This window comes from Neofelis nebulosa, chromosome X (genome assembly GCF_028018385.1).
Source record: "Neofelis nebulosa isolate mNeoNeb1 chromosome X, mNeoNeb1.pri, whole genome shotgun sequence".
NCBI lineage: Eukaryota > Metazoa > Chordata > Mammalia > Carnivora > Felidae > Neofelis > Neofelis nebulosa.
The window spans coordinates 80,899,820-80,925,275 of record NC_080800.1 but is presented as its reverse complement, the minus strand read 5'-3'; the positions used below and the strand labels follow the sequence as shown (position 1 = coordinate 80,925,275).

General features: G+C 37.4%; 1 protein-coding gene across 3 annotated transcripts in view; it reads left to right on the top strand.

The window, feature by feature from the left end:
- PCDH19 (protocadherin 19) overlaps nt 1–25,456 on the top strand; it is a 153,995-nt gene that overhangs the window by 47,095 nt on the left and 81,444 nt on the right. For all 3 annotated transcript variants that reach the window (XM_058712762.1, XM_058712761.1, XM_058712763.1), the window contains exon 3: nt 24,678–24,736. In XM_058712762.1, the coding sequence (XP_058568745.1) occupies nt 24,678–24,736 (59 nt within the window). The remainder of the gene's footprint in view (nt 1–24,677; nt 24,737–25,456) is intronic.

The window sequence follows — 25,456 nt, the reverse complement described above, 5'->3', positions numbered from 1 at the left end:
TTGTTTGTTCTCCTTTCATTGTGCCTCCAAAGCTCCAAAACCCCCTAAAATGAAAGATTGTAGGATAAAATGCATCATTTTATTTTTGAACCATTGATAGCAAAGCATTTTAATGAGGAAATATATTATATTAGTCTCCTATAAACCAAGGGCTAATAGCCTTGAACTGGTACTTTGGCTCCCTAAAAAGTCCAACAAGACAAGCCAATTATATACTCTGAAACATTTTTATTTTTAGTTTCTTGTAATAGCAATTCATTCTGTGCTATGGTACATTAACTGGGAAACAAGTTGAAATGAGAGTTTTGGCATCTTTTAGAATAATTGAATATATTTACAAAACTTCTAATAGTGCAGAGAGGTTGGTGGGGGGAGGATAGAAGAGCAAAAGAAGGCATGACTTTCAGATTGACATCTGGGGAACACAGTCTAGCTTAACTTTTTTTTTTTTTACTTTGAGTTTATTGTTCAAGTAGACAATAGTTTGGTCATTTGTGCTGATTTCTGCCTTAATGTATGATGTAGTATCACTTTGGTGAGCAGGAATAATTAGTTGTTTACAAACAAAGAGTGCACTAGGCACATCTGTGATATTCTTCTCCATACCACGATCTCTGGCAGTCCTCAAGTGTCCTCTGTATCTGGGTGCATTGTTAATGCTATTAGATGGCCTGTTCCCTTTCCTTTTAAGTGGAATGTCTTGTTTTGGAGGACTGTTACTTTTTGGATCTACTCTTCCTTCAGTGGTTCTTCATGTCTATCTGGTGGTCTTTTCGGAAATTCCAACCCAATGCCAATGCTAATGTGGAGTGGAACTGGTAATGCCAAATGGAGGAATCTTTGGGAAGGACAGAAATGTTATGAGGGAAGAAAGTTGAGGTAATGAACTGCTAAAACAAATATAATATTAGGCTTCATTAATGAAATATAGCTTCCTGATTATGGAATGTATTAACCCCTCTGAACTCTTTGCTGCTCAGAGACATCTGGAGTATTATATTAAATTCTGAATGCCTTATTTCAAGTAGCACACTGACAGACTGGAGTAAGTTTCAGAGAAGGTTAAGAAACTGGTAAAGGGCCTAGAGACCACATCACTTGTGCAACAACATTTATATTGATTAATTATGATGGATGCAAAAAGTCAGTTGCATGTGTTTCGAAGGGGCACATACACCCTAAAGTTTATAGCAGTGCTATCAACAATAGCCAAAGTATGGAAAGAGCCCAAATGTCCATCAATGGATGAATGGATAAAGAAGATGTGGTATATATATATATATATATATATATATATATATATACACAATGGAGTATTACTTGGGAATCAAAGCAAATGAAATCTTGCCATTTGGAACTATGTGGATGGAACTAGAGGGTATTATGCTAAGCAAAATTAGTCAGAGAAAGACAAATATCTCATGACTTCACTCGTTTGAGAATTTTAAGATATAAAACATATGAACATAAGGTAAGGAAAGCAAAAATAATATAAAAACAGGGAGGGGGACAAAACATAAGAGACTCTTAAATATGGAGAACAAACAGAGGGTTACTTTAGGGCTTGTGGGAGGGGGATGGGCTAAATGGGTAAGGGGCATTAAGGAATCTACTACTGAAATCATTGTTGCACTATATGCTAAGTAACTTGGATGTGAATTTAAAAAAATAATAAAAAATAAAATAAATACAAAATAAACATTAAAAAAAAGTTTCATGAAGCCAACATTATCATTGGGCTGTGCTGGGCAAATGTGTTGAAATGAAGAGACTAAAACATCACAGAAGCATCAAACCTTCTTCTTTTTAGTGTTTGGATTGTGAATTAGTCTGCATAAAAATATGCAGGCATACCTCAGAGGTATTGTGAGTTTACTTCCAGACCAGCACAATAAAGGATGTCAATATGTATGTCAAGTATGTAACAGTATTATGTAGGACAACGTATATAACTCAATTAAAAATATCTTATTGCTAAAAAATGCTAACCATTATTTGGCGTTTGAGTGAGTCATAATTTTTTTGCTGGTGGAGGGTCTTGCCTCTGTATTGATGGCTGCTACTGACTGATCAGAGTGGAGACTGCTGAAGGAGGTGGCTGTGGCAATTTCTTTTTTTGAAGTTTATTTATTTTGAGAGGAATAGAGTGCATGTGCACACAAGCACTGGGGAGGGCCAGAGAGAAAGAGGGAGAGAGAGAATCCCAAGCAGGCTCCACACTGTCAGCGCAGAGCCTGATGACTCAGGGCTCGATCTCATGAACCATGAAATCATGACCCAAACAATCTCACAAACTGTGAGATCATGACCTGAGCTGAAATCTGGAGTCAGACACTAAACTGACTGAGCCACCCAGGGGCCCCTGTAGCAATTTCTGAAAATAAGACAATGAAGTTTGCCACATCAAGTAACTCGTCCCTTCACAGATGATTTCTCTGCAGCATGCAATGCTGTTTGATAGCCTTTTACCCACAGTAGAACTCCTTTCAAAATTGGATCAATTCTCTTGAACTCTGCTGCTGCTTTATCAACTATGTTTATGTCATATTCTAAATCTTTTGTTGTCATTTCAATAGTCTTCGCAGTGTCTTTACCAGGAATAGATTGCATCTCAAGAAACCAGTTTCTTTGCTCATCTATAAGGGGAAACTTTTAATCCATAAAAAGCAAGTTTTATCATGAGATTGCAGCAATTCAGTCTCATCTTCAGGTTCTACCTCTAATTCTAATTCTCTTGCTATTTCTACCACTCCTGCAGTTTCTTCCTTTGCTGAAGTCTTGAACCCTTCAAAGTCATCTATGAGGGCTGGAATCAGCTTCTTCCAAAATCTGTTAGTGTTTATATTTTGATCTTTTCCCATGAATTGTGAATGTTCTTAATGGCATCAAGAATGGTGAATACTTTCAAGAAGATTTTCTTTCTTTTTTTAAACTTAATTTTTAAGTTTATTTTATTTTGTTTATGTATGTATGTATGTACATATTTTGAGAGCACGCACATGTGAGCAGGGATGGGGCAGAGAAAGAGGGAGAGAGAATTCAAGGAGGCTCCATGCTGTCAGCGTGGAGCCTGATGTGGGGCTTGAAATCATGTACCATGAGATCATGACCTGAGCTGAAATCAAGAGTTTGATGCTTAACCGACTGAGCCAACCAGGCACCCCTCCAGAAGTTTTTCAATTTACTTTGCCCAGATTCACAGAGGAATCATTATCTATGGCAGCTATAACCTTACAAAATGTATTTCTTAGATAATAAGAGTTGAAATTTGAAATGAATCCTTGATTCATGGGCTGCAGAATGGATGTGGTGTTAGAAGGCACGAAAGCAACATTAATCTCATTGTATATCTCCATCAGAGCTGTTGGTTGACCTGGTACATTGTCAATGAATAGTAATATTTTGAAAGGAATCTCTTTTTTCTGAGCAGTAGGTCTCAACAGTGGGCTTCAATTATACAGTAAGCTATGCTGTAAACAGGTGTGCTGTCATCCAGGCTTTGTTGTTCCATTTATAGAGCACAGACAGAGTAGATTTAGCATAACTAATAAGGGTCTTAGGGTTTTCATAATGGTAAATGAGCATTGGCTTCAACTTAGTCACCAGCTGTATTAGTCCCCAACAAGAGTCAGCATGAACTTTGAAGCTTTGAAGGCAGGCATTGAATTCTTCTCTTTAGCTATGAAAGTCTTAGATGGCATCTTCTTCCAATAGAAGGCTGCTATGAAAATCTGTTGTTTAGTGTAGTCACCTTCATAAGTTATCTTAGTTAGATCTTCTGGCTAACTTGCTGCAGCTTCTACATCAGCACTTGCTGCTTCTCATTGCACTTTTATGTTAAGGAGAAGGCTTCTTTCCCTTAACCTCAGAACCAACCTCTGCTTTCTTTTGTAGCTTCCTCACCCCTCTCAGTCTTCATAGAATTAAAGAGACTTAGGGCCTTTCACTGGATTAGGCTTTGGCTTAAGGAAATGTTGTGGCTGGTTTGAGCTATCCAGACCACTAAAACTTTCTTCATATCAACAGTAAGGCTCTTTTACTCTCTTATCATTCATGTGTTCACTGGAGTAACAATTTTAATTTCCTTGGCTAACTGTTGCAAGAGGCCTAGCTTTCAGCCTATCTCAGATTTCTATATGTCTTTCTCACTAAGCTTAATCATTTCTAAGTTTTGTTTTGAAGTGAGAGATGTGTGACTCTTCCTTTCACTTGAACACTGAAAGGCCATTGTGAGGTTATTCATTGATCCAATTTCAATATTGTTGTGTCTCAGGAGATAGGAGGCCTGAGGAGAGAGGGAAATATGGGGGAATGGCAGGTTGGTGGAGGAGTAAGAACATACACATTTATCAATTACATTCGCTATCTTATATGTGTGCAGTTCGTGGTGTCCAAAAACAATTAGAATAGTAATATCAGAGATCACTGATCAACCATAATAAATACAATAATAATAAAAAAGCCTTAAAAACTGTGAGAATTATCAAAATGTCACACAGAGACATTCAGTGACCAAATGCTGTTGGGAAAATAGCTGTGATAGACTAGTGTGATGCAGGTTTGGCAAAAACCTTCAATTTGTAAAAAATTCAGTGTCTGTGAAGGGCAATGAAGTGAAGCACAATAAAAAAAAAGGTATTCCTGTATACTGTTTGAATCCAAGACCAGCTAATTATTTGACTAGCACAAAACCTTTCACATATGCAGCATGGAAAATAGGTTCTCAGGTGTAAGGTCAATACCTGATGGATCATTGAGTGATCAGGAACATTTCTTTACCCCTTGTAGAATGTTCTGTACTTAATCTTCTCATCATTAATGAACAGATAATCACCACTGCCAGAGGCAAGATTGTAGAAAGGATGGACTTATGGCTAGTATGCTGCCTTCCATCTTCTTGACCCCTTTGCAGCTTTGTAGTGGTGTGCTTTGTGTGGAGTTAGGAAAAAGTTAATATCTTTGAAAAGCCTTGGATGTGGCTTGTTTTCCTCTTAGGAATATTGAAAAGATGAACATGTGATAGGAAATTTTGAGATTTTTCTGGTATTATAGATTCTTTTTCCAAAAAGCACTTTTCATAATAATAAGCCCAAATGACAGAAGAAATATTAACTTATGAAAATAAAATTTCTAAAAGCAAATTTTATGAAATGGTTGACTGCCATTGTATCTTCATTATTTTTAGAACACATTGGGAGAGGTCACTCATACCTTTATTTATTCTCTATCTTCCCATGCCTTATTTATTTTTTAAAGCACAGGGAAGAAAAGTTTGTGAGGCAAGAGATAAAAGTCGTCTTCGCACAGAAACACAATGTGTACTTTGTTGGCTCAAGGGCTGTAATAGACAGAAGAGTCTGGCTTCAGAGTCATCCATGCCCTGTTAGAAGACATAGAAACATTGTTCTTAGAGCAGAGACAATGTTTCTGAACAAGCCAAGATTTCCCTTGTTTCTTCTCCCTTTGGGCTCTGTATAGGATCAGGCTTCTAGGGATGGCATACAGTTAGCCAGTAAGCGATAGGGAGAGACTAGGGCTCAGGCAGCATCTGGAAGCCAGGAGGGTTATCCAAGAACTTTCAGCTTCTGGAGAAAAGTCACAGTGTCAGGTGATCAGAAGAAGAAGAATGGAACAAGAATTAAATCCACATCTTTAGACTCTATGAAAGGAGAATAAGTGTCTGCTTTCCTCCCCATCAAGCATGTAAATTTTATGGTAATCTCTTTTTGTAGGGCTGAGAGTGAGTGGTCTGAGGTGCTGAGGAAAATGAAGGTCTCCACCTATAGGCTGCTGCAGGAAAGAACTCGATCTTCCTTTTTTACCTCTAAGTGGACTAGGGGAAGTTGTAAGAAGCTATCCAAGCTAGAGTTGACTTGCTTAGGATTCATCTTTATGCAATGGCTGAAAAAAGAATTTGGAAGTAATGAACATCTGCCCACTGGAGAAAACCTTTACTGGCTCAAAAATCAGTCTCTGTGGTTTAATTAGCTTCCCATTTGGACATTGATTTTTCTAGCACTTGTTCTGCATGTAACTTATCTTCCAAACTTTACAGAAGAGCCAACCCAAATCAAGCTGGATTTGTGGCTGTAGGGAAGTTGTTCGATTTTATTAAGCATGGCTTATTCTCTCTCTCGCTCCCCTGACACTCATACATAACTTGCAAAACAAGGAATTAGTGCTAGAGAGAAGCAAACTATTACCCCCAAACAAATGTTTTCCCTACTTCCATCCCCCCTTAGATCTCATGTGTCTAAAGGCAGTTCTGATGGTAGGTGCTACCCAGAGGGGCCTTCATGGTTCCTCTGTCCTCTGTGCTCCACACATATATACCATTGACATAGCATTGCAATGCCACATTATATTTGTGTCTTCACTTGCTTGTCCCTAACATTAGAAATGTGAGATCCTTGAGGGCAGGAGAAGAAATCTAATTCATCTCCATATTCCTAGCATCTACCATAGGGCCTGGCACATAGTCTTAACAGTATCTGTTGAACTGAATTAAATAATTTCGGCCCTGAGCTATACTAGCTGTCATTTGTTCTGCAACAGGCAGTCATGGACAACCAGGGAACATGAATCAAATCTTTTCAATTGTGGGGAGGATTCTGAATGATCTTTTTTTGCTTTTCATTCTACCTCTTCTCATTGCTACCATCTACCAGTTTTCATTACTGGTTACCTATAGTTTGTGCAAAGAATGGTTTTAAACATAGTGCAGGGTTTTCTGTGACTTTTATGTCTTGACCTGTAACTGATGGCTTTGTCATTTTACTCAGCTTTTACATAGTACAGTCAAATCTGATTGAGACTAACTTGAGGGTAGGCCAGTCAGAATTATAGATAGAAAAGAAATGCAATATTATTACTTTCAAGTTCATAGAGTAATAAGAAGTAGACTAACAAAGCCCTTGCCAGGATGTTTTGCCAAGTAGAAGTCCTTGGACCTGCTTTAATGAATAAGTAAGAAATATGTGCAATTAACATATTTATTGTTTCTAAATTGCTTCCAAAGTGCTTAAAAACAATTTATTCTCTTAAGAAGTTTAAACATTTCTCCTGTAATCTTGTTTGCACCTTAATTTGCCCAGCAAAACTTTAAAAAAAATAGATACAGCAGCCTAGCTCTATCTGAATGATCACTAAATATGAATTAGTGATGTCTGAACTGCAAACATGTGATTCCAACACGGGAAAACCAGTAAACCTGAGAATAATGCTTTGAGGAAGTAGGCAGAGCAGATTCCTTCTTTCCTATTTAGATGTTAGTGATAGAGGCAGGGGCTTAGATTTAGCTCCTCAATCCTATTTAGAGTAGAGAAAAGCCTCCTTAGAAGGAAGTAATGTTTGCCATCATTCTAGCCCCACTCCGTAGCCTAATGGCAATTTCCACTGAGGCAGTAAAATGAGCAAATTTACCTTTTGGATAATTTCCCTATGATCAAACAATCCCCAGTGGGCAAGACTAATACCAGATACTGTATTTTGATTGCAGTTTATCTCTAGCAATTATAGATGAGTAATTTAAGTGGCAAGAAAGCAAGTCATTTGCTAGAATGAGGCTATATTTCACAGAGCTTTATCATTCGACTTTCTTTGGATCACTCAGCTAAAGACAGTCTGTTTCCTTGGGTGGATCATACATTCTCTTTCTACAGTATCCTGAGGAACACTTACTTTTCTTAATGATAGGATATTGGTAAGAAGTGGTTTACAAACATCATTTACATTAAGTTTCACTTGTTATTCCTGTGAAAAATCTACTTGACAGAACTTAAAGCCTTTAGTTTTACTCTTTGGGTACTTCTTAGGAGAAATAATAGGAAGGAGCTGGGAAAGTTGAAAAAGATGAGACCTGGCTTGGATGTCAGAAGAGCTGAGTTCTAAACCCATGCCTGTGTATTAACCAGTTGTATTGCTTGGGGGTAGTTGTGAGGTTCCCTGGCTCATTTTCTGGTCTTCCAAATAGTGTGTGTGTGTGTGTGTGTGTGTGTGTGTGTGTGTGACGGAGAGAGAGAGAGAGAGAGAGAGAGAGAGAAAGAGAGAGAGAGAGAGAAATAGAAACAGAGAGAGAGAGACTCCCAAAGGTCTTTTTGAGTTTTAATGCTCTGTGGTTATATGCTTTTGTGATGGTAATAAATTCAAAAGGAAATTTTTCAAAGCTTGCAGTGGACAGCATAGCATTGTCAGATTGCACTAATAATTTGAACAACCTTTGCAAATGACCACATTTTGCAGTAAAGCAACTGAAATCTCTCTCATGATCTGAAGAAGTAATTAATATTGCATAAAAGGATTTTTTTTAATTTATAAAGGATGGATCTCAGAAGAGATTATAGATTGAAAGCAAAAGCAGTAAGTCAGCCAATTGGGCTTCCATTTCCTGATGCCTGTAAAGTTAGACTGGGTGGAAGGTCCCCTGGTTCAAGAAGCAGGAGTCTTAGTTTCTTGCTATGACTCTGCCAACACTTGGCTATTTGATCTTGAATTCAAAAACTCTCTGAGCCTCAGTTTTTACATCTGTTTAAAAGGGGAAATGATACCTTACTTATATAGTTCTTAAGTCTGCTGTAGTTATTGGGAGAGGGTATAAGTGAGGGCTCTGTGAAAAACAATTGCCACAGCAATGCAAAGTACTATTTAAGAAAATATTTTTTTTATTTTTAAAAATTTTTTTAACGTTTATTTTATTTTTGAAAGAGAAAGACAGAGTATGAGTGAGGGAGAGGCAGACACAGAATCTGAAGCAGGTTCCAGGCTCTGCACTGTCAGCACAGAGCCTGATGCGGGGCTCGAACTCACAAACTGTGAGATCATGAACTGAGCTGAAGTTGGATGCTTAATCAATTGAGCCACCCAGGTGCCCCAGAAAATGATTTTTTAAATTGGGCCACTGAGATACACAGCTCTATAGGTGTTTCTCATTCAGTTCAATTGTAAACATCCCCTTTAAAGGTGTGGATTGCATCATGTTCAATATAATGTATATTACATACTGGTGTCTTAATATCAATAAACATGTATTCTAATTTTTTAGGTTTATATCGTACTCTGGATAAATGAAAGAGATGGGAATAGAAAGATGGGAAGACAGAAAGTTAGTTTTTTACTAAGCCATTTCTCCCTACTGTCTAAATTCTTGAGAAATATTGAAATAAATACAAGTCTAGGAAGCACAGTGGCCTTTTTAAAAAGAGCTTTGCAAATCTTACATATCTGAATCAATGTATGAAAAACATGAGTGAGCTCTCTCTATCTCATGGACATGTCTAATATCCACTGTTATTCAATTAACACACAGTGCATGAGCACCTGCTTTGTGCCAGGAACAGTGACAGGCACTGAGGATATATACACTAAAGATGTGGTCTTTACCCTTAAGGAGTTTCCAGCCTAGTGGTGGTGACAAATAGACAATACAATGTGTTACATGATATGATAAAGATAAGTGTACTTATATTTCCTTAGGTCACCAAGTGCCTCACATTTTAGAACTGGAGAGTCCTAAGTCACAGGCCAACAGACTTGCTCTAAGGCAGCACTGTCCAATAGAACTTTATGTGATGATGGAAATGTTCTATATCTGTGCTGTCTAATATGGTAGCCACTAGCCACATTTGCCTACTGAGCACGTGAAATGTGGCTACTGTGAGGAGCTAAATTTTTAATTTTATTTTTGTTAACTTAAATTTAAATAGCTACATGTGTCTATCCCATTGGACAGCACGGCCCTAAGGAGTGGTAGAGTGGGCCCACAGTCAGGGTCCAAGGCAGTCCTGAGTTGGAATCTCTCTTTTTGCTCTGGATCTTAGAAAGCCTTGGTGAAGCTGCTCCCATCCTTTAACCCTATTATTCTAGTCACACACTACACTAGTTTTTGAATGGCTCATTTTCAGCTGACAGCTCTGAATTATGCATGCTAATTTGTTTTACTTAACCCTGGAATGAAGTTTTTCTTTCTTCCTTTGTCTCTCTCTCCCCCCATGACCCCCCTCTTTATTTAAGAACAGAGATTCCATGATAGTTCAGTCATAACAAAGGAAGGAAATGAGGTGAAGGGAAATTAAGGCTTTTAAAATGTCTCAAATCTTGATTTTCACATAATTTCAGATGGTGTGAGGTCATTTCAACTGTCTTCAAGTTGAATTTTCTGTCTCTCTTATACACACACACACACACACACACACACACACACACACACACACATAGACCAGCTAAGGTGTCTGCTGTTGGAGGCTGGGCTCCTTCTATTCCTATTAAATCAGCAATTAGAAAAGTTAGGTCCATATATATTTTTTATCTCTCATGTCAAATCCAAGACTGTTCACTGCATTATTTCTTTTTCTGGTAGAACAGATGGGGGGGCGGAAATGAGATAAAATGTCCTAGTAGGGAACTCCAAAGAAAACTGTTCATAATGTTCAATGGGAATTTAGTTGGAAATGGAAATAAATATGCAAAGTAAATCAAATTTATGACCTGATGATCAGAAGACCTGTCATTTGTCTATTAATACACAGTCTTAGAAAGTACCTGTACACATATTAGTTTATGTGATACTAAAAATAATTCTGTAAGATACTTAGGACAGATGTTATTTCCATTTTATAGATTAGGAAATTGAGTTTCAGTGATTTCTTCAAGGTCACATAGCTGGTAAGAACTTTTTCTATTTTCACTTTGAGGGCTCTGTATTTGAAGGCTTTCTAGGGATTCCCTTTGAATATTCTGTGATGTTTTCTAAGCTTATAACCACTGCAAAAACATTTGCCAGGGTAATTTGTGACCCTAACTGAAGTGAGGTCTACCAGGAACAAGGGCTTTCTAATATCAAAACACAAAGGTACAACGTTCTTTCCCTCACCAAAGTTATGTATAATGTGTGTGTGTGTGTGTGTGTGTGTGTGTGCACGTTTGTGTGGATTAAGACATGACTGCCCACACCTCTTTGTACTTTAACCTCAAACAAAATGTTTCTTTGTTATCAAGTAGAACCATTCTTGAGAAGGCCAGGATGAAGAGTGAGTGTGCCAGTTTTCTTTGATAAAAGGGTGCGTGTATATGTAAGAATAAATGGAGAAAGAGATGTCTAAGAGTATTTGAAAGACCAAGAGGAAGCTGGAGAGGGAGGAAACTGAAAACAGGGTAGGGAAGGGAAGGCAGAAATCAATTGCATAGGTTAAAGAGGTATGACTGCCTGGCAGCGTATGGTATTATATTTCTGACAGTGTTAGTTTATTATTTTTTTTGACAGGTTAAGTTTGGGATTGTTCCCGGTTTTTGCTGCTGGGAGTATGATGGTAGAGGGAGAGTGAAATGCTGCTTCCCATTTTTTTCTTTTTTAATTTTCCAGTTTTAATAAGAAATAATCGACATACATCACTATAACTTTAGGCATACAGCATGATGGTTTGACTCACACATACTGTGAAATGATTACCATAATAGGTTCAGTTAACATTCATCTTCTCATATAGATATAATAAAAAAGAAAATAAAGAAAAACACATTTTCTCCTTGTGATGAGAACTTATAGGATTTACTCTCTTAACTTTCCTATATAATCTGCAGCAGTGTTACAGTTATCATGTTATACATCGCATCCCTAGTATTTATTCATCTTGTGTATCTTGTGTATCTTTTGAATGCCTTCCTCCAATTTCCCCTCCCCCACCCTCTGCCTCTGGTAACTTTGAGTCTGATCTTTATTTCCGTGAATTTGGTGTTGTGCTGTTTAGTTCCATATATAAGTGAGATCACATAGTATTTGTTCTTCTGTGACTTATTTCAGTGAACATAATGCCTTTAAGGTCCAACCATATTGTCACAAATGGGAGGATTTCCTTGCTTTTTTTATGGCTGAATAATATTCCATTGTGTGTGTATGTGTGTATAAAACAACGTCCTCATCCATTTATTAATTGATGGACACTTAGGTTGTTTCCATGTCTTGGCTATTGTAAATAATGTTTCTTTGAACATGGGGGTACAGAGATCTTTTCAAGTTAATTTTTATTACTTTTGGATATATTCCCAGAAGTGGAATTGCAGGATCATATTGTAGTTCTATTTTTAATTTTTTTGAGAATCCTCAATACTGTTTTCCATAGTGGCTGTGTACTAATTTACAATTCCACCAACAGTGCACAATGGTTCCCCTTTCTCCACATCCATGCCAGCATTTATTATCTCTTGCCTTTTTGATGATGGACATCCTAACAGGCATGAGGCGATATCTCATTGTCGTTTTAACTTGCATTTACCTAATGACTAATGATGTTGAGTATCTTTCCATATACCTGTTGGCCTTTCATATATTTTATTTGGAGAAATGTGTATTCAGGTCCTTTGCTCATTATTTAATTGTATTATTTGTATTTTTGATATTGAGGTTTATGAGTTCTGTATATATTTTAGACATTAATTTGTTATCAGATATATGGTTTTCAAATATTTTTCCCACTCCATAAGGTTTTTTTTTTTTTTTCACTTTCTTGATGTCTTTTTTTTCTTCGCAGAAGCTTTTTAACTTGATCTGGTCCCACTTGTTTTTTATTTTGTTGCTTATGCTTTAGATGTCATATTCAAAAAATCATTAACAAGACCCATGTCAAAGTGCTTTGTTTCTATGTTTTCTTCATAGAAAGTGTTTCATAGTTTCAAGTCTCATATGTAAGCCTTTTATTCATTTTGAGTTAATTTTTGTGAGTGGTGTAAGATATGGGTCCAGTTTCAGTTTTTACATGTTAATATTTAATTATTCCAGCACCATTTATTGAAAATATTTTTTCCTATTGGGTATTCTTTGCTTCCTTGTCAAGTATTAGTTGACCTTTTATACTTGTCTTTGTTTCTGAGCTCTCAGTTTTCTTCCATTGGTCTATTTCTCTGTTTTTATGCCTGTACCATACTGTTTTGATTACTATAGCTTCACAGTATATATTGAAGTCAGGAAGTATGATGCCTTCTGCTTTGTCCTTTCTCAGGACTTTTTTGGCTACTTGGGGTGTTTTGTGATTCCATATAAATTTTAGGATTTTTTCCTGATTCTGTAAAAAAATGCCATTGGAATCTTGATAGGGATTTCACTGAATTTCCCCTCATTATATGTAAATCTACCTGCAGGAGGTAATTGCTCTAGTTGTGTTTACCACCCTTGAACCTGTCATGTTTAAGCAGGCTAGATGATTTTTTCCCCTCTCAAATGGTACACCCAGTTAGCCAGTCCTAATTAGTTGTATTTCATTGCATTTTCTAGAATTCTAATGAGATTTGGCCTAGTGGTGTCAGTGCAGGATGTAGAATAAAACGTCTTGAATTCTAGCTGCAGTTGTGACACTGCTTCTCTCTAGCAGAAGGCAAATTTCTTAACCTGTTCTGTTTTGCTGTTAGTGGAGTTAATAATATTTATTTAGCTCATAATAGTAGCGGAAAATTAGGTAGTTAATGTTGGTTAAAAGGTAAAAAAAAGGAGAAAAGAAATGGTAAGTTTTTGTGTATTATGTCCATTTCCAAATGCTAATTCTTTTTACATGATGATATTAATAGAAGGCATCTGCTCCATCACAGTCATTAAGCACCTCATGGAAGTCTTGCTGGCTGGATAAGAAGCAAAATTCTTCAATTCTGTGCCATGAGCTCTGTAGAAAATGTAGCTACCTTCAGCCCCATTTCCAACTTGGGTGTCTATTTTCTGCCTGTCTAAAAATATTTATTTCCCTTCTGGCTTCTCTAAGGTTTAGTAATTTTTCTCTCTCCTGAAACCCTTTTTATTTACTGTTACCAGTGCAACATGATTATTTTGTTTCAGCTGTTTGAGAAAATGATCCCTTTTTATAACAGCCTGTTAAGCATTTATTCTAGAACTCTTTCTGATAGTAAGTTCCATATAAATGCAAGATGCTTTAGTAATTGTTCTGTTGGTGCATTGCATAACTGCATTACATATTTCTAATAGTCTGACAATTTCAAGCTGCTGATAACATGAGCCACTTTGTGAGGTGTAATTATGGCTTTACTATGCATGGTTCCCAGCACTCTATGTCCCAGGCTATGTCAGTAGCCTTTTGATTAATCTCTGTTTTGAAATCAGGTCAAATTCTAATCTGACCTTACCTCACACCCTGCATAAAATGAGAAAGTCTATTAGGACGTGGGAGGACAGGTAGGGGCTTTTAGAGAATGAGTAAACTTTTCCATTACTTTCATGAATCCTCTTCGTATTGCTTCTCATTTATTGTTCATGAAGTGATACTAAAATGTGATCTCTATCTTGCTTCCAACTCTGATTTGCTGCAATGCTTGTTTAAGTTGCTCAAAACTGGAGGCTACTGTGGATTTCCTCCAGTCCCTAATGTCCTTTATTTAAACTACAGACATAATTAAAGGGCTACCAATGTTAAGCAACCATGGAGTCTGATTTTGAGAAATATTTATTATGCCTCATTAAATTTGAAGTTAGTACTTAAAAGATCAGAAATAAATAATCTGTTTATATTTTTGTGACAGTAAATATAAGTGGATGCTGTGTGTGCACATCTTTGACACTACACATTACACTAAACTGAGACGCCCCTTTGTTTGCCATGGCAGTAATCAAAATAGCTGCACCAAGAGAGAACTGTGGCGAATTTCATTGACCAGAAACAAGAAAATGATCTATTGTATTGAATCTAATTAGAAAACATCAATATTAAAGGATAACACATTCACTGTTTCTAAGATGGTATATTACTTGACTGTTTTTTGTCAGCATGATCAAATATTACAAGCTTGAGTAACAAGCTCCTACAAGGAAATGAATTTAGAATGGTATGCCAAAGGCTCACTCCTTCAATTTTAAATAAGCTTGTGGAGGCAACTGGGTTTTAAGTGATGTATAGTATAAACAATGAGACTGGGGTTGGAACTGGATTTGGGGGTATTGTTTGGCTCATATGCACAGGGTCACCCACTGTTTTTTCCCTCCAAATATTTTAAGTCTTGTCAGCTGACAAGGCTCCTCAATAGAAATTGCACTCTGCAGGAAGTTAGGGCTCCATAGCTGCTCAGTAACAGAGAATTGAGGCACCAATAAACTAGAATTTAGCAGAAAGGAATGGACCAGTTCAGGTCCTGAGGGTATGCTGGGCCTCTCTGGGCCAGAAGGGCTCAAACGCATGTTGTATTCAGGAGAGCTCATACTGTGGATCCCGGGCTTGTAGGAGGTCTTATATTGGTTTCTTATTGTCAGTTGGACCAGATTTACCAAGTCATAATTTCTGAAATTAGAGCTACCCCATGAAGTCATCACTAGTTATGTTAGGTCACTTTGTAAAGATGGTTGTCAGTATCACTAAAGAACAGTTGAAAGAGTCACCAAAGTCTAGGAATGAAAGTGGCTCTTTCCTGGATCCCTTGGACTATGTGACTGGGCTGTCCAGCTGGGACTGGAGAAGTATCTTCAGTTAGTGTGTGCCAAATTTATCTTTGTCTAACTGCTAGACTATACTCTCCTGACTCACTCACTTAAAGTAACTAAGAAAGTCATTTTGAGGAAAATAGGTATAAAGCAGTGACTTCCTCGGTGTTGCCATCTTGTGTTTGCTTTCTGTCTCAGTAGTTGGTAATGCCCAGAACAGTGTTCCTGGGAAAATTTCTTATTGTTCTTGTTTTTGTGGCATGGTCTAGCTGAGTTGGTATTTAACATGTCTGTAGCACTTAACCTGTGTGTTTGTTTTTCTTGGCTGTTTAAAGGGGGAATTACAGCACCTGCTTGTAAAGTACTTGGATATTTGGGGATGAAAGACACTCTGTGCCTGCAAAATAGCTTTAATATGCTATAGTTACATATTTGGAGATGGTGATTGGACTTAAGCATTTGTTCCAGTGGTGAATGTGATTGATAGCTATTTACTTCTCAGGTTGAATTTTGTTTATGTGGGATGAGATAGCATGGTTCACATGATTGGATTCACCTTATTCACTTTTCAGCTACTTTTACTCACACTGAGATCTTGTTGATTTTTCATTTGTACCTAGAATAGGCATTAACTGGTTCCCGAGAGCATTTGTACCTAGAATAGGTATTAACTTGTTCCTGAGAGCTGTTTACAAGCACATACTATTTTATAGTACACAGTAGCCCACAAAACACTTAGAAAAAGATCCCAGAGTCTTATTCAGAAACCTGTGCTCATCTATTTAATGGTATGGCACTTAGCCTGGTCTTTCAGCAGGCTTTTTGCCTCTGAATTGCATGGATTCCTGCAGTTTTCTGCAGAAAACTGCTGTATTTCTCAAGGAAGTCTTTGTAGTAAAATTTGCAACTGGGCTGCTCTTCTAAAGGCACCTCTTTGACCCAATCAAATATGAAGGCAGAGAAAAGCATCTTCCCTAGGCTGCCTTTGTCACCTATAGGTAGTCTGACCACATTGATAGTGCCAGTGAAATTTTAGGAGTGATGATGAAAGGCCACCAAGAGGGGAACTCTTTCAACTTGACTTGTTGGATGTTAACCACTTGGCCTGTGTTTCCCATAGCTAGCCTTGTCTTGAAAGCCACTGGAATCCTAGAGTTCTCTTTCACATGTAGAAAAGTAGATGCTGCAGCATCAATCTGTGACTCAGAGATTTGTAATGTGGCAAAGCATTATCTTCTTACAGAAATTTCATCTAAAGTATCCAAAGTGTTTTGGAAGCACTATCATGTGTCACTTCCGTCATTCCCAGAGATGTGGTAGGACTGATAGATTTAGAAGGGAAGAGTTGCCACGGCACCTGGGTGACTCAGTCAGTTGAATGTCTGACTTTGGCTCAGGTCATGATATCATGGTTTGTGGGTTTGAGCCCTGTGTTGGGCTCACTGCTGTCAGCCTGTCAGTGCAAAGCCCACTTCGGATACTCTGTCTCTCTCTCTGTGCCCCTTCCCTGCTTGCACTCTATCTCTCAAAAAATAAATAAAACATTAAAAAAGATAGAAGGGTAGAAAGCACCAAACTGTGTCAGCTTATCCCTGGCAGTTATATCCAGACTACTGTATATTTATAAGGCACTAGTTGGGAGTTAAGACAGAGAACAAATTATAACCACAGAAAGCAGTGTGTAGAATGGATGCTTTCTGAAGAAGCAGGACCACTTGCCCTAATAGAATTGGTCATCTGCTTTAATTGTAATAAGTAGCCTCATTATTAGCCTCTTCCATCTCTTCTCTATTCATTCATTGATGCGTTATATGTATACTTGGTAAGTGTCCAACATTGTGGCACTGAGAACTCAAAAGAGAGGGATGCCTGGGTGGCTCAGTGGATTGAGTGTCTGACTCTTGATTTCAGCCCAGGTCATGATCTCACGAATCATGAGATTGAGCCCCACATGGGACTCTGTGCTCACAGCATGGAGCCTGCTTGGGATTCTCTCTCTCCCTTTCTATCTGCCTCTCCCCTGCTCATTCTCTCCCCCACTCAAAATAAATAAATAGACTTAAAAAAAAAAGAACTCAAAAGAGAGCTTCCAGTCCAGTTGGAAAATGAATTGACTTACATACTACACATGAAATAATCATAGAACCTAAGGAAATGCATAACTACATTGCATAGTCTGTACACAGTGCTGAGAAAATGCTAAGCAATGTGGGATGACCAGTGATGTGGATATATTAAAAATGAGAGAAATTAGATATGGGGGAAGTAGAGGACTTATATTTTATAACCATTCAGTTAAAGATTTAGTTTAGATTTAATGCTAAATCCATCAAGAAACCCCTGGAAAGAGTTTCTTGAGCCGTTGGAAAGAGAAGTGCTGTGATGAAAACAGTGGTTGAGGAAGATTATCCACATAGCGTTTTGCAGAATGGGCTAGATCAAAAGGCAAATACTGATAAGAAAATGGTGTCACAAGGTGAAGGCTGTGGAAATGGAGCTAAAGGAACATATACATGCACTATTTCTTAAAAAATTAAGAATTTTATAACCCATTTCATAGAAGAGAGAGGTTGCTTTTATTTATGATGTGAGTTTATATGTGTAAGAAAAATAAAGTCCAAATCCTCCCGTGTAAGTCACCTATGTTCATCAAGCCGTTATGGTACTATTTATCTCTATGAAGTAGCAGTGTAATTTTCAAAGCTGAATTCTAGCAGCCTGTGTATAAGTATATGCATGTATCTGCGGGAGAGCACATGCCACTCTGTGTGTGTGTGTGTGTGTGTGTGTGTGTGTGTGTGTGTGTGTATTTTTCATGTTTTTCTGAATGGCTGACGTTTTAACCATCCCTGGTAAGAAGTCCATTAGTTTGTGACCTCCTTGCAGGTGTATGTTTATTGAATGGATGAATGAATGAATGAATGAATGAATGAATAAGAGCCTTTTGTTTTAGAATCCTAGAATTTTTGTAGTTTAAAGGGAATATTGACATCATTTAGTTTATTGTTTTCATTTTATAGACAGATAACTTAAGACTTCAAGAGAGATTAAGTGATTTATTCAAGACCATCAGTGAGTCAGTGACAAACATGGGGAGGGAACCCAGGTCATCCCTCTGAACTGTATTGATCACTACAGTCAAAGTGGATATGTATGAGTGTGTGTGTGTGTGTGTGTGTGTGTGTGTGTGTGTGTGTGTGTAAGATGGGGAGGGAAGGAGGGAAGGAGGGAGATGGGGGTGGGGGAGAGAATGAGAATAAGGCCTGAGATATGTGTAGTCATAGTTACTGGGACCTTACTTGGCTTGGCTTGTTTTCCAGTTCAGGGTAAATATGAGCTTTCTAGTGATGGCAGCTCTAGGAATGGTGCATTTTATTCCATCTTCACTAATTCCTGCTTCAGATGCTGAGGTCTGGATGGATGAGTATTTGAAAATACATTCTAGCTGGAGGCATATTGGCATTTTATTTTTATATAGATTTGCATTTTCATTTCATGTGTTGGGCATAGGAAGTAGGAAAAAGCCATTTGGAATTCATTTCCTAAAAATGCCCGTGAGAAGAGATGCCATTTGAACATCTAAAATAGCAATTAGTTTTAGAAAAGGTTATGGGTCTTTTCATCATTGATCAATAAGCACAATTATCATTATTAGACATCAGCAGTTAAAAAAAAGGACTAGCATTTTAAAACCACTTTGCTGTGCATCTGATTTGAGATTCCAGTTTTCCTGTTTGTATTGCTAAAATGATTAAGAGTTAAAAAAACAAAATAATAGGTAACAAATTGCAATTAGAATGCTTTTCAGTTTGATGGGACTTTTAAAGTGCATTTTTAAATGGCTATTCATTTTCAAATGAAGACCTTAAAGTTTGAGGAATCTCTGTTTTAATCTCAGTGCTTGCAACCTTTTTTAGCTTTGTGTAGTGACCTGGGGATTTGTGATACTGGGCAAAGATTCTAGTCCTAGATATCTGCATTTATTGGGTTTCTTTCTCCTTCGGGTTGAAGTCTCTCCTGGTGATAAATGTGGTGCTGAGAGAGTCACAGTCACTCTTTCAGAGAAAAGGGTAAAATTCAGTGAACTGTAAAAGTAATGCAAAATGACAATTAAAGTAGGGCATTCTTGTACTTTGGAGGCCTGACAAAATGGAAACATTTGACTTCTGATGTTCCAGACTTATTAACATAGAGACATAACAGCATACCACCTACCCCAAAGTCTCACTGGAAAATCTGCATATCCAGGAGGGAGCTCAGAATAGAAAGTAGTCATCAGAGAAGGCTCCAAAGCAGGTAAAGAAACCAAAAAGCAACAAGAACCAAAACATTACACAAAGTCTCTGTATTAAAAATCATGTAATTTCCCTTCTAAAACAACATTTCAGCTCTCCGCCCAGACCTTAAGTCTTATTTTCTAGCCAAATATAATTAGCTTCTAAGAACACAGTAGAGTAGAAGTATCAAACTCAAAATGGAAGAGGAGCTGTTTTTGATATACTGATAGCACTGAGAAGTAACAATACTGAGTGTTTGATAGCAACGTGGTGAAGGATGTATGTTAAAAATTAAAGACAAGAACTCAAAAACCACAGCACTTTGGGGTCAGTGAGTGTACAGGCAAAGCCAACCAATAAACAACTATATGATTCCCTTCAGAAACAAGGTAGAATGGTTAGGATTTTAAATCAGTGTTTTAGTCCTTACAGAGGAAAGCCCTAAGCTGTCTAAAAAACTCAGCTATCTAGAAGTATTTATTCTTTAGGTTTTCAGAAAATCAAGGTTTTATTAAACCTAAGCCAAGTGAGAAGTCTGTTTTCAATGAGTTTCTAGGATAAACACTTCTAATTAAGGAAAGGATTTGGGATAAATATGTTAAATGATAGGAAAGTGACTCTTATTTTCCATTGACACTAGAAATAAGAGTTTGTTGCAGACCCATTTTTTTATGTTAAAATTAGGTTTTCCAGAAGCAAATGTTGTTCTTGTCTTTTTACTGCGTTCCTGTGTTAACTTGGCTGTCTCATTAGACATGGGGACATTTCCTAGTGAAATTAATGTGACATTTAGAGAAAATTTCCCCTCTCAAATGTTTCATGTTATTTGCCATTTAGAATACTTAGAGAGGGGATTGGAATAATGTCAAGCAAATTTTGATTAAATAAGGCTAACCAGAAGCCAATACATTCATGCAAAAAAGAAAAGCTCTTTTATCATTTCTTAAAATGTGTATTTCTGCTCTAATTATTTAGTCTATATTGAGATAGCCTTGGCAAATAATCTGACAGAAGGGATGCCATCTTCTAAATAGCTGGGCTTGCATTAGAAAACACAGTACACCGGGTCAAAGCCTGTGGTCGGTCCTTTGCTCAGGACAGTTCTCTTCTCTGGATGTACATTAGAAGTACCTGGGAAGTTTTAAACAAATACCAATGCCTGGGCCCCACTCCAGGCCAGTTACCTCAGAATCTCTTGGAGTGGGACTTTGGCAACAGTATTAAAAAAAAAAAACAAACAAACCCAAATTCCCTAGTTGATTCTAATATGCATTAGGGCTGAGAACCACTGGCTTAAGACATGCAAGCTATTCATTAAGAAAAGATTATTTCTTTCTTCAGGGTGGTCTGAGTCTCACTCTTTACTCCATCTGAAGTGTGGAAAAAAATATACGCTTTCAATGCACAGGAGTTGGGTTTGAGTACATACCTTGAATCACTATGAGCAAGAACACTTGATGTCAATATACATAGACTCATAATTGGCTATTGATAGCAAATTACCTCAGTTGTTTGGAATGTAGTATTAATGGGGCCAGAATAGTGAGTGTGTCCTATCAATTAGAATAATTCTGTTTCATAGGTTGTTTCCAAACTCCAATTAAGTGGCTTCACAGAGACCTGAGACTGAATATAAAAACAAAAAGACAGTGGATGACTCAGCATAGCCCTATCCACTATGGGAAAATTGGTTCTAGGAATCTACCTTATGACTAGTGCTTCTAATTTCATGGGGGTGCAGCATGGGACACCTGCCTATTATGGTTTGTGCCACTTTGGGGAATGGAATATTTACACTTGGACCCACAAAAATGAGTGGTTTAGTCTTTTAGAGTAAAAAAAAAGGGGGGGAAAGAAAGATAGGAAGGTGATATAAGCTTCAGTGATACTCTCCTACCTGCAGTGGCAGATCATGCCTGGCATGTTTGCCCGGGTTAACCAATCTGTATCCCAGAGAGAAGGACAGAGCACTGATAAAGTCTCCATAAGCAAGCCTTCTAGACTTATTTCTTCTTTTAACTCATTGCCTGTGAGTGGGATTCTCATGGTGAGATATATTATTCCATTAGGATCAAGAAGTAGTACAGTCACCAGGGATAGAATTTGTATGGTTTTGTTTATTTGCCCATACATAGAGTTCTGGCACAATGGCTGGAGGTCAGGTCTCCAAAGAGCTCCATATTCCATGCACATTGCACACAGGTTGGATGCCTCATATGCAAAGCTATGCAAAATATTCTACTTGAAAACTGGCTTCTTTAACATGACAGTATCTTGGGATGCTCCTCAATGCTTTTTTTTGCAAAGCCAGTATCATCACAATTTCCTTCTTTTGCTTCTGTGTGTCTATTAACTTTCTTGAAAAAATGATTTAAGTAAGTTTGGAAACTGAAATGAAATGTGTTCATGCTACTCTTTTATTGCCTGAGTGAGGTCAAATTCTCAATCCTATTTGGGGTTGTGGGTTCTGTAGAAAGCAGGGGATAAAGGATTTCCCACCATGTCTACCATGAGTCATGATAAATTCAGTTGAACTTCCCCTTTGGATTCATGTTCTATTATCTTTATTTTACATAGGAGGAAAGTGAGGCATGCATAAATTAAGTAATTTACCTAAGGTTTCATGGTGAAACTAGACATTGAACTCCTTAGTACTTAATCAGTTTCCTGTTTTAATTGGATAGCATGGTGTTTGGCAGGTGGGGAACTTCTAATTGTTAATAGAATATGTATTGAATATCATAGAAGAGCACATTTACACAGCATATTGTGTGTTTATTATGTTGATATAATAAATTAATTCAAGAAATGCTTGTTGGTTGACTGATTGATGGATAACCTCTTCCAGCAATACTTCTAGCATTGTATTCCCAATGTAGCTTCAAGTTTGCCTCTTCTTCCTGTAGTTATATTTGTAACAATTTCAGCATCCATTTTATTTTATTTTATATTTTTAATTTACATCCAAATTAGTTAGCATATAGTGCAACAATGATTTCAGGAGTAGATTCCTTAATGCCCCTTACCCATTTAGCCCATCCCCCCTCCCACAACCCCTCCAGTAACCCTCTGTTTGTTCTCCATATTTAAGAGTCTCTTATGTTTTGTCCCCCTCCCTGTTTTTATATTATTTTTGCTTCCCTTCCCTTGTGTTCATCTGTTCTGTATCTTAAAGTCCTCATATGAGAGAAATCATATGATATTTGTCTTTCTCTGACTGACCAATTTCACTTAGCATAATACCCTCTAGTTCCATCATGCAGTTGCAAATGGCAAAATTTCATTCTTTTTGATTGCTGAGTAATACTCCATTGTATATATATGCCACATCTTCTTTATCCATTCATCCATTGATGGACGTTTGGGCTCTTTCCATGCTGTGGCTATTGTTGATAGTTCTGGTATAAACATTGGGGTGCATGTGTCCCTTCAAAACAGTATACCTGTATCCCTTGGATAAATACCTAGTAGTGCAATTGCTGGCTCATAGGTAGTTCTATTTTTGTGAACAAATTAGAAATGAACTGATCCTTTTTATTTTTTACTCTCCCACTCCATTCCTTACAACAGAACCAAAAATCACTTGTGGTTTATGTTAAAGTGGATTTTAACCTGTACATAAAAGTAGTGTGAATAGATATTATAGAGCCCATCTTCAAATGAGGGGCATGCAGAGGGCATGAGCATGCCTAAGTACAAAACAATGATGGGATTTAGATTCCTTCTCAATATTCTCTCCTCCTTTTTCCTGCCTACTTACCACCCCCCATCCCCACCTACTGTAGATACTTAGGGTCTCTACCCTAACTGTTGGCTGTTTGATACTCATGTGGTAGTTGCATCTACTATCACCTGTCCTGTTCTCCTCTACTAAACTTTCAGTTCCTTGCAACCAAAAGTTGTGTCTAAGAGCCTAGCACAGTTAATGTCTGACAGGTAGTCATCTGAAAGGAATCTGGTATTTTGGTAGCTAGACAGCTATTGTGTTTCCTTTTCCAGGCACTTTTAGTTGAAGTCATTTCAGAAGGTCCTAAGGAATGATAGGAATGGTGGGGATGGAAATGATTTCTGGTAGAAGAGCAGGAGGGTGGAGGAGATGTGTTTATGCATTTTCCAGTATATACGATGGCTCAGTCAGAACAAAACTTGAGTGTTGGGAGTAAGATCCACTGTACTAGAACTTTCAGTTACTTTAGTGTCAACTTTTCCCTGCATTCCCACCTTCTAAGGCTGCTCCCTTTCGGTGCTCATGAACTGTTTTCCCATCTCATTCATCTGGCAGGTATTTTGCATTTGTTTTTGTAAAGCTGTTGCTCAGGCAGTCTACTGTAACCAGATTAGGAAGTGGTGTTTTAATGATAGGAGCTGAGACAGGGTTTGCTTGCAAGCTTCATGTTTCACATGAAAGGCTTTGGCACTCCCTGTGGACTGCCCTTCATCCAGTTTCAGGCATAATAGTTGTTTGCCTTTATATCTGTGATAAAACGAAGGCCTTCCTGCATAACCAATGCTGAGCAAAATGTCTTAAAACAAAAGAAAGTGCAGAGTTTAAATCCACACTAGGGGATTAGCTTGTCTGCATTTCCATATCTATGGAATATATATTTTAACATGTTAATTATGTACTACTAATAAAAATACCTTTGAACTTCCAGTCAATTTGATAGATACAGAATTATATCCACTGGGAATGGAAAACAATTAGTTTCTGTAAAGATTGTAGGTCATGTTGTATCTTCCTCTAAGTAGCCATCCATATTATAGGGGATGTTTGAGTAAAGTTCATCTTGGTCTGTAAGTGAGGGCTGCTTCTACAGAGCCCTCAGAGCCCTAAGCAGGCAGCAGGCATTCCTCAGGGTGTTACCTGGCTATGGCCTTGGTTTCTGATTCATTCATTGCCTCTCATCCAGTAGAAAAATTCCTCATAAGTAGGACAGTTTGGCTCTTTCCATGAATCATCTATGTAACATTTTTAATCTTTTTTTTCCCCATTGCAGACTGAAAACTATTCCTTTGACTCCAACTATGTGAACAGCCGAGCCCATTTAATCAAAAGGTATGTTGATTCGCTTGCCTCTTTCAACAACTAAGCTTGATTTAATATATAGAGAAAAATAGATTAAATTTTTAAATGATGCCTTTGTTTTTGGATTTTAAAATGAATGCCTATCTGCTTCAAAGATATTTGAAAAATTCAGAAAAACATTAAAAAATAAAAAATCATGGTAATTCCACAACCCCAAAATAATCACTGTTGGCATTTTACCATATTTCTTTACATCAAAATGTATTCATAAACACAAATTTAAAAAAATTGGGATCATATTAAAATGTAGTTTCAGTTGATGATTTTGAAATCTAATATTAGAAAACATATACTTTCACAATCATGTTCATATCAAAATTCCTGTTGCTCTTCACTTTAAATGAAGAGAGGCCTTAATGTGGAACTTTCAATGAATTTCAAGATTGCTGTTGTTTTGAAAACTTTGGAATCATCTTAAAGATATTTTAATGGAAGATAAACTAATTTCTTACCTTTTAAACAGTTTGTAGGTGAGAGAGGGAAAGAAAAGATCTTTGCATGATTCACTACTTCTTAAAATATTTGGAAGTGTTTCAAATGTAGCATTCAAAGTTAAGATTTGTGAGATTGGTTGGTCATAACTCAGTTATCCATGGAACCAAAATGTATGTGAATACAGAGCTGAATACTGCCAAGGAAGATTCCCTCTGTTGCCATGGACACTAAGGTTCAGGAAGTCTCTAAGGAGGG